Source organism: Odontomachus brunneus, unplaced genomic scaffold (assembly GCF_010583005.1).
Source record: "Odontomachus brunneus isolate Ranch 3 - 2012 unplaced genomic scaffold, Obru_v1 Obru_scaffold_005, whole genome shotgun sequence".
Classification (NCBI taxonomy): domain Eukaryota; kingdom Metazoa; phylum Arthropoda; class Insecta; order Hymenoptera; family Formicidae; genus Odontomachus; species Odontomachus brunneus.
In genome coordinates this window covers 4,277,626-4,287,325 of record NW_022639455.1, presented here as the reverse complement: position 1 = coordinate 4,287,325, position 9,700 = coordinate 4,277,626, and the positions used below count along the sequence as shown (strand labels likewise).

General features: G+C 32.9%; 3 protein-coding genes across 11 annotated transcripts in view; 2 read left to right on the top strand and 1 right to left on the bottom strand.

Moving 5' to 3' along the window:
* Window positions 1–1,054: 1,054 nt before the first annotated feature.
* Window positions 1,055–6,861, bottom strand: LOC116848110. Of its 3 annotated transcripts, none has more exons than XM_032823884.1 (10): window positions 6,717–6,861; window positions 3,974–4,157; window positions 3,656–3,895; window positions 3,344–3,583; window positions 3,116–3,211; window positions 2,773–3,047; window positions 2,600–2,698; window positions 2,194–2,464; window positions 1,806–2,050; window positions 1,565–1,727 (listed from the first exon to the last, which is right to left on the bottom strand). In XM_032823884.1, exons 2-10 carry the CDS (start codon window positions 4,112–4,114, stop codon window positions 1,565–1,567), a joined length of 1,770 nt encoding a protein of 589 aa, XP_032679775.1. In that variant the 5' UTR covers window positions 4,115–4,157; window positions 6,717–6,861. The 3 variants fall into 3 exon arrangements, with proteins under 3 accessions (XP_032679785.1, XP_032679775.1, XP_032679766.1); XM_032823875.1 differs by lacking the exon at window positions 6,717–6,861 and adding an exon at window positions 4,738–5,101; XM_032823894.1 differs by lacking the exon at window positions 6,717–6,861 and having other exon boundaries at window positions 1,055–1,727; window positions 3,974–4,114.
* LOC116848126 (cytochrome c oxidase subunit 6C) lies at window positions 6,728–7,846 on the top strand. 2 transcript variants are annotated; one of them, XM_032823907.1, is made up of 3 exons: window positions 6,728–6,871; window positions 7,390–7,544; window positions 7,668–7,846. In XM_032823907.1, exons 2-3 carry the CDS (start codon window positions 7,390–7,392, stop codon window positions 7,744–7,746), a joined length of 234 nt encoding a protein of 77 aa, XP_032679798.1. In that variant the 5' UTR covers window positions 6,728–6,871; the 3' UTR covers window positions 7,747–7,846. The 2 variants fall into 2 exon arrangements, with proteins under 2 accessions (XP_032679798.1, XP_032679807.1); XM_032823916.1 differs by having other exon boundaries at window positions 6,790–6,947.
* Window positions 7,847–8,468: 622 nt separating this feature from the next.
* LOC116848066 overlaps window positions 8,469–9,700 on the top strand; it is a 14,005-nt gene continuing 12,773 nt past the window's right edge. For 5 of the 6 annotated variants that reach the window (XM_032823834.1, XM_032823817.1, XM_032823843.1 and 2 more), the window contains exon 1: window positions 8,469–8,708. The gene's annotated coding sequence lies outside the window, so the exon portion shown is untranslated. Of the gene's footprint in view, window positions 8,709–8,742; window positions 9,319–9,700 lie in introns of those variants that run through there. The other variant, XM_032823826.1, reaches the window with a different exon arrangement.

Genomic DNA, 9,700 nt, shown 5'->3' with positions numbered 1-9,700 from the left:
GGGGGCTAATTTTAACGTCATTGTACGTCCCCCTCGAAATGACGAAATTTTGATTCTAAACATTTTTTCGTAGTGTGCTTATTTTTCGAGTTATTTGGCTGCCTAAGTTAAAATGGGTCACCCTGTATATATATATATAATACTTATATATTATAAATTTAATATTAATATATTATATTTTAATAATATAATAAAAAATTAATAGTAATATATTCTTTTAATAATATATATATAGTTATTTTTTAATTAAAATTTCTAATATTACTGATACTAATTTAAATATATACTACATTGTTATATGAAATATGATGAAAAATAAAATGTAAAAACAAATAATGCTATATAAGATGTAATGACAGGTAGAGAACGCTCAATAAGAACGTCTTATAGATTCATATAGCAATACGTATTGCAGGTTTTCATTAAAACTTGTGTATGTGAGTGAGTCTGAATGCAAGATAATACGGACTGAATGCGTGCGTATGCTATTCAAGCCTTAGTAAGGGCAAATAACAAGTTGCAAAATATTTAAGAAATAAAGTTTCTTCCTTTTTCATTAAAAAAAATGTTAGCCCTGATAATAATATTTGACGTCTCCGAATATTTTTTATGTAATAATATATGTTTTTTATATGCTGCCGAATATTTTTTAATGCTTAATTTTAACCTGCAAGTATTTTTTTAAGGTTTATGTTTTTACATTTTAACGAGTAATACGGGTATCCAGTTATTGTCCGTACGTTTCGGATAAAGCTGGTGATTTAGATCGGATGAATAAATTATCCAAGTATCCGAGTGCACGCTGGATACTATCCAGCGAAATATGCGGGTAATTCCCAGATACTCAGATATTCATATTATCCGTATTACTCACATATTGATCAAATATTCACAATAATAATATGGCTCGAATAATTAATAATATACTACGTTATCATGAGATATTATACAGGTTAAAATGTAAAAACAAATAATACTACATACAACTTACAATAAAGTACATTTTTTACGAGACTTTTATTTTAACCTGTATATTTTAGAACAATATAGTATATATTATTAATTATTCGCGAGTAATATCAGTAATGTGAATATCTGAGCAATATAGGAGTAATACAGGTAATACAGATAATTCAGTAGCACGGGTAGTGTTAAATGAGCTCTTCTGCGCACACGCACCAAAAATATTAGAAAGTAATATACGATCGTGGACAAAAGGTTGTCCATTAATTTTATGGAAGTTTCAAAATGCATTTATCTTGTCCAATAGAAGAATTCTTCCAAATGTCACTAGAGAATAAATAAATCAATTCTGAATAGATTAATTTTTCAAAAATTTGTAAATAATCTTTTTTAGGAGCACTATACACAGCACTTTACACAGATCTTTAAGTAATAGATCTACATATTCATATTATATTCAATTCGCATGTTCGAGAAGCGGATTCATTTAACAACACTTAGTATTACCCGTATATTTCAAGCAATGAGCGGATATCCGGGTGTGTCCAAATATCATTAATTCTAGAAGATACCTGTTTTGCAAAACAATGGCAAGTGTAGATTATATCGTAGCCATGTCCGATTTCGTTAGATCTACGGAAATCGTATGACTAATTGTCGCAACGTGTGCACTACTCCCACTGCTGTCACTACCACTATTAACAATATTCAACGATGATATTTTAGCCCGTTGATACGCTACAACGGTGTTTAAACCCAAAAATCTGAAAGTAAAATAATTCTTATTAACTGCACGAATTGACGCGATATTGTAACTTCTCATAGATCCAGCTTTTACGTACCTTATACAAACGTATATGATCAGCAATGCGGCAGCGGCAGCAAGAGTTCTAATAATGGGCGCCTCTACAAGTTGAATAATTATCCACGAAGCAGCAGAAGATGCACACATTATCGTAACAATAGCGATAGTTTGTAAGCAGTGACGTGGCGTCAAGCCATTCTGCCAATCCAGTCGGCTCGCATGTTCAACATTATAGTTCGTACCACAAACTTTGCAAGTAAGACTGTCAGCATTTACAGAACTCTAAAGAGAAGAAGAAAGTATAACTAAGATAAGTTATAAAGTTATAAAATATAGATAACATAAATAAAGAAGTTATAAAATATAACTAAGGTAACATACTAGATATGTTAAGTACGATAGATATATATAGTAAGATATTTCACCTCAACTAGCCAACGACGAAGACAATCATGATGTACAGCGCTTACATCACCTCTACATTGGCATGGTTGTATTAATGGACCAGCATCCTGCCTGTCACTGTCATAACAAATCCAACAATCTTTACTGTTAATTGATGATGCATCCGTAAGAAATGCAGTGTCTTGAGATGCACCCTTTTCTTGCAATTCTATCTCCTTTATATTCTTTCCCTGATCCAGATCCAACCTTTTCAAAATTCGCTTTGGATTTAAAATCCATAATTGCTCTGGACTAAAACAAAAATTGTAATACATGGTATAACAAATATACGACAATATATGACAATATAAGACAAAAAGAAATTATATATATATATATATATATATATGTATAAATTACAAAATTTATTATGTATATAAAACATACCTCATACAATTCCATAAAACACAGGGAAACCATAATGCTACACCAACTTCAATAACACGGAACACAACATCATGCCAATTCCTGCTATATAGTGGTACCCTAGAAATATGAATTAGTATGTGTATTATTTAAATGCAAAGTTTTAACTTATATGAATCTCTATGTTTCCTTACTTCGTTTTCCAAAATTCACTGAGAGTCTCACTAAATAGAAAACCAACTATTATAAACAACATAAATGCTTGTGAAAGTAACCCAAATCTAGATTGATGCAATTGAGACATGTTCACTTGTTGCATATGCAAAGGCTCTGACGTAGATGTAGATGGAGCTGAATCAAATAATTTTGCAGTTACTTGTTCTTCAGGATGAATTTTGGTCTCATCAGCTGTACGTTTATTTGTTGCTATAGAAGTAACTTGGTATTCATTTAAGAATCCACCACGAATCTGGTAATAAAAAATATTGCAAGTTAAAAATATATTATAATAGGATTATGATGTACAAAAAGACATACTTTAAAAAATACTTCAACTCCGTATATTAAGAAGAAGACTACTACTATAAACAGCAGCACTGCGTAACAACCATTGAACACATGTGTATAGAAACTCTAGAATAAATAAAAAATATTTTATGATTAAATATTATTTTAATAGAGTGTACACACACGTACGCGTGCAGATTTTAGTGAAATATTGTAATAAACAAATTATTCTGCTCTACTTTGCTCTACTTTACTTACTTGGTCTTTTTGCGAATACATCTGAGCTGTGATAAAGTCCGCAAATAAAAGGGAATACGTTATTATGTTGAAAACAACAAAAGCCAAAAATGATTTTGACAGAAACTGAGGCTTGTCCCATCGAATATCTCTCAGATGAACAACTTCAGCCCAAAAACAGACTATCAACGAAGATCCACTCAAGAGCAGTGGATAATATGCTGACAGTAAACTTCTAGACCAACCTTCCTTGAAAGCAGTCTACAAAAATTAATAATTTACTAGAATGGACGAATATGGTGTTTTTCAAAATAATGATGTTCATCTACATACCGGTGATGTAAAGTATGCACCTCGTATAACTGATGCAAGAAAAACTACGAAGTATAATACTTTCTGAGTAGTAACCCTGCATGCTCTTAAGAAAGATGGTGCCTTCATTCTTTGCCATTCAGCAACAATGCACATAACAAGTTGTATTAAACAAACAAAAGCTAATATGAAGAACATTGTAGCAAAGGCAATATAATAACTTAAATTTGGAATATGACATTCTGGTCCATCAAATTGGATCTAAAATAAAGATTGATGATTAAAGATAGTTTTGAAATAACATAAAATGACGAGTTTGAAAACTAATAAAAACTTTACCTCACATAAGCATGTTCCATTATGACATTCTCCATGACCAGAACAATTTTCAATACCACAACTGTTGTTCCAAGCCATCATACCAAATTTAACCAATAAAGACAATGGATTTTGTGTACTTAATGCAATCACTTGTTCCATGATCGCTAGATACAGAGCAACTGCTCTGACAGTCTCTGAAAAACTGTTTCACAAAACAAAAAACAAATATTTGTATATATCACACACTCAAATTATAAAAAAATTACACTATTATTAAATTGTCCTTTTTTTAAAGATATACTGATAATATATAAAAGTTTAGAATATTTAAATAGTATAAAAGAATCAGATTTTATTAAAATTTCAGACAATAAATTTACTATGACTCTGTATATACTATAATTTGACAAGTATTTCAAAGTCATAGGTCATTTGTTATAACGTACCAAATAATAATTTATATTTATTGAAATTAAAATATATAATTATATCGATATTTTATACTACATAATATTGTTATAAAAATACTACCATAAAAAGTATTCAAAATTATTTTACGTTCATACAATAACAATAAGTAAAAAACTACTGAAAGATCTGATATCGATAACAACAATGATATCGATTCGCGTATTCCTAGATATCGTATATTTAGATTTCACTTAAGGAGCAAATACGCATAATGAGACGACTACTGATAACAATGACATTGTATGCATTTAACAAAGAAATGAATTTCTTCGTATGAAAAAGCAAGCTTTTCTTCCTTCTCGCTAACTGACCGTTTATTCGATCCGGTGTCGCATGTATGTTGTTTCCGCGGTATTGGGCCTGCTTCGCGATACGAAGTGAGTGCAAGCGTACGCAATGACGCTAAGATGAAAGCACTAGTTATTAGTCAGCTGTCACTATTCCGCTGTAGTTGTTCCGCGACGAAAGACCGCTGTCGACGGATTATCAACGACGTGCCAAATTGCACGTTGATCTCGATAACACGCAGGCAACGACGCATTAGCAAAAATTAGTTGCGTCACATACGAATGATAACACGTCGTAGATAGCAAAGAACCCTTTTACGCTCTATCAACCTTCAGATCCCTGACGAACTCTTCGACGAAAGAGTCCATCTGATCCCCACCAACAAAGCGATCGTCTATGACGTAAACATAATTTCCAGTTTCGATGCACGATATTGGCTGCGTTCAGAAAACATAGCTGATCAGTGAGCGGTCAATGATTATTGGTCCTTACTGTTAGATCCTATAGGCTTGATTTACATCGTGCACTTAATATGCTTACTAAATAGTAACTTTCTATTAGATAATCTTAATATCGACGAGATATATAAACAACGGTATATTAAGCTGGTATAATTCTCATCAACGAAACGTATTGTGTTGATTGAATACGTCGCCGTTGATATGTATTGTCGATATTAATAGTGTTCGACTGGCCCTGGGTTAATCGCTCGGAGAGCGATTAATGACGTCATAAGTCTCTACTAGCCAATCATAAAGCTTATAAGTACTTGTTCGACCAATAAACGTAAGCTGAATAACCCAGAGTGGATTAACCCAGAGCCAGTCGAACATGCTATAAGATTATCTAATAGAAAGTTACTATTTAGCCAGTGGCCTGGTTTACATCGTGCACTTGATACGTGTATTAATAGTAACTTTCTATTAGATAATCTTGATATCGATAATGCATATCAACAGCGATGCATTCTATCAATATAATACGTTTTGTTAATGAGTATTATACCAGCTTAATATACCGTTATTTATATATATTGTCGATATTAAGATTATCTAATAGAAAGTTACTATTTAGTACGCGTATCAAATGCACGATGTAAACCAAGCCAGTGTATATAACATGAACTATAGATTTAAGAGTAAAATTTTTCTTGAAAAAGATGTTTTGGAATGCAACCTTAAGGCTGGGAGCACAGACTTTTGCATAACGCATAGCGCATAACGCATAAGGGAATCAACCAATCAGAGACCTTTATTTCCCTCTCCAGGATAGAAACGAATGACTCTGATTGATTGATTTCCTTATGTGTTATGCATTATGCGTTATGCAAAAGTCTGTGCTCAGGTCCTAAGAGTAAAATTTTCCTCGGAAAGAACGATTAGGGTCGCATTTAAAAACGTCCTTTTTGAGGAAATTTTACTCCATACTCTATAATATATGTAACGTGAATTATAACTATTGAGTAAAATTTTCCTCAAAAAGAATGTTTTGGAATACAAACTAAGTTGCATTCCAAAACGTTCTTTCCGAGGAAAATTTTACTCAATAACTATAGTTCACGTTAAGCCCGTATCAGACTATAGATTAGGATTGAGATTGAATTGAAATTTAACCAATCAGAGAAATTCACTAAGCTCAAGTTTGGTAAACTTTGCTCTGATTGGCCAATTTTCAATTCAATCTCAATCCTAATCTATAGTTCACGTTAAGCCCGTATCAGACTATAGATTAGGATTGAGATTGAATTGAAATTTAACCAATCAGAGAAATTCACTAAGCTCAAGTTTGGTAAACTTTGCTCTGATTGGCCAATTTTCAATTTAATCTCAATCTTAATCCGTAATCTGATACGGGCTTAAAATGAATCGGATACATATCTTTAGTGTAAAAAAGACGACAAAGGAAAAATTACGAGGAAGTAAGAGAATTATAGATGAAAAACAAAGCTCTACGTTATTGCGAATGCAAAAAGTGTAATATACTGCAACGAAAAAGAACATACCCTATGTGATGTTTTAAAACGGGACTGAAGTATAGCACCGACGATCCCACTGTCACTTTATCGAGTGTCTGGTCGATATTCCCCTAATTGTCAAGGTGTTGTCTGGATTCAGTTGCGCGGATTCACAATCGTGGACGTGAGCGAAATCATTTAAGGCAAGATATATCCTTTCGATGAAATTATTTTTATCTTACGATCTATACAAGTAGTATCTCCTTGAAAAAATAAACCGTTAAGTATAATCTGAAACGTTATATAATATATATATACATATATATATATATATATATATATATATATATATATATATATATATATATATATATACACGACATATGTGTAAAATATTGAATTATTTAGATACAAGTTATATTTTCTTGTATAGTTGTTAACACTATGTTATTTCAAGTGTTATCTTTAAAAAAAATTAAAACATTTTGTACTTTTATGTTAAGAATCAATAAATGTATTCCACAATCAAATAACCTGTGGCAAGAATTTAATAGTAGTTTTTACACCTTACTGGTTACACTTTGCAGCCTTGAGATACAGTGTTTGTATTATTGCTAATTTAGAAGTTACAGTTTCCATAACATATTTGTTGTGTGTGTATAAACATGTAAAATAAAATATTTTAAATAAAATATTCTATATAGAGTTTTGCACATTTCAGATGTCTACTGCGGCAAAGCCTCAGCTCCGTGGTCTTCTCACGTCACAAATTCAAAAGAATCTTATAGGAATGTCTATAATTAGCATCAGCGCAGCTTTAGCATTCAAAATACTTGTCGCTGACCGTAGAAAGCAGAGATATGCTGATTTTTATAAGTAAGTAACATTTATATCTAAAATACTTCTGTCATTAATTTAAATTTCATCACAATATTATATATTATATTTACATGTAATGTTGAAGTTACTGAATATGTTACTAAACTTGTTATATTGCAGAACTTATGATGCAGAAAAACAGTTAAAAATAATGAACGAAGCTGGTCTTATGCAATCTTATATTCCTGACCAGAAATGAAAATAGGAAAAGATTGATGGAATTCTCAAAGAAGATAGTTTCCTTCATAATTATTATATTCATACATATAATAAATAAATTTTAGTAGTATGTACGTTAAGTTTCTTGTTAACTGTACAAACTTAATCCACAATTTTATCCTTATTAAACATTAATTTTATGTTGCAGAGAGAATATTTACATCTACTATTACATAGTATATTTAATATATAAATATTATATTTTTTGCGAGATTTTATAGTTATAGTCATTGAACCAATTATATATCTAATGAATAATTCGACTTTTTTTTTTTTTTTATATCTAATGAATAATTCGATACTCTTTTGCTGGATCATCCTTCGACTATTCCATTCGTGATATAACGATACATATTCAATATTCATATTCTTTATTATCATCCCATTTAATTCGCAGCTTTGCAATAGCCTTCATGTTCAAATATTTTTATCTAGTTACGGAGGATCCAGAGTCGCTTCGCAACGATAAGCAAAATTCTAGGCATTGTATGGAAAGAACTAATATTGATATATGATAAAAGTAATAGTCAAGCCTCAATAACTTGACATTTGTGAGAGAATTCGAGATATCCCGAGGTAACTAGAATGCTATCGTTGGAAGGCAACGGCTAGGAGCGAGATTTGAGGTTAGGGCGTGTATGTTAAAACGATTGGCAAGATGGCGCACCGTAAAATACCCAGCATGCACCACGCGATTGATTTGCGCATGTCAGTTGGTCGCATTGCAAATGGCGGCACCTTGTTATTGTTCATGGCGTTTTATGACTTGTCTCTTTATATTAGCGATTATGTCGAGTTTTTTCGCGATTCCTGCCGCGCGCTGTGTGTTAAGAGTGAAGTAAGACTCGCGCGGTGTGTTTTAGGTTAAGACTAGTGTCCAGGTGGTGTGCCTCCGTGCTGTACGGACGCGAGAGATCGCGCACGGAGTCGGAAAGAAATGGGGTAACGTTGAAATTTTCCTGTGTTCATACGGTATCAAATCCGCGTTGCGCGACGACTAAAGTGAGACTTATCGGGCAGGTCTCATCGCTCGCCGCTCGCTAAGCGGCTATATTCGTTGTGTATACGCGTGCTGTGCGTAACGGCACCGCGGTACGGGCCAAATAAAAATGATTCCGACTTTTGACGGTCTATCTTGAGCATGCTTGAGCCCACTTCACGTACCTCCCCCGTCGGACAAAATGGTGGCCCCCCGATGTCCGACGGTCTGGATGCCGTATTTCGCCGAAAATCATTACGGCGCCCGTCAGAACGCGCGTTTTATGCGAGAAAACCGTCGATTCTCGTCAACATGCTCGTCCGCGTTTCGCGCCCAGCCGAAAAAATGTGGTCTATAACCTATTTCCTAAGCATAGAGCGCTCGGTGCCCCCGCTTGTGCACCAGAAGATTTTAATTGCTGTTCGCGAGCGGTGAGACAAACCTCTAGATCCGTTTTGCGACATGCGAGCGCGTACGTTCGGCGAAATAGCGACAACGAGGAGCCGCCGACGCTTGGGATACGTCACGGAAATCGTCCGGGTTTTCCGGAAATCGCGCACAAATTATAACCTAGTAATTCCTCTAGGCCTCACTTTTTGTTTATGCGTTTGTGTTTTTATTATCTTTTTTTTCAGCATTCTCACACGATTAACCGTATCGATTGTTAAATAACACTGCTTTTTCCAATTAATAGTAACTTCCCTTTTATTATCTTCAGATAATTGTCTAGATTTTGTGTAGAAAGTTTTTTTTGCGCTTGATAAATTCCTTTATTAAATCTAGAACTTATTACTTTAGCAAATATAATTTCATGTGTATTAACTGTATTGTTATAGAAAATATTATTTTGCTTCTGTGGAAAACATCTCTCTCTTTCTTTCTCTTTATGTATATATATATACATATATATATATATATATATATATATATATATATATATATATATATATATATA

Bases quoted from the DNA above. Each gene is read 5' to 3' on its own strand.
- LOC116848110 (XM_032823884.1), bottom strand. From the start codon at position 4,114: ATGGAACAAGTGATTGCATTAAGTACACAAAATCCATTGTCTTTATTG. The intron at 3,896-3,973 runs GTAAAGTTTTTA...TCTTTATTTTAG, and splicing joins ATGGAACATGCTTATGTGAG to ATCCAATTTGATGGACCAGA. The intron at 1,728-1,805 runs GTACGTAAAAGC...TTTTACTTTCAG, and splicing joins ATCATATACGTTTGTATAAG to ATTTTTGGGTTTAAACACCG.
- LOC116848126 (XM_032823907.1), top strand. From the start codon at position 7,390: ATGTCTACTGCGGCAAAGCCTCAGCTCCGTGGTCTTCTCACGTCACAA. The intron at 7,545-7,667 runs GTAAGTAACATT...GTTATATTGCAG, and splicing joins AGATATGCTGATTTTTATAA to AACTTATGATGCAGAAAAAC.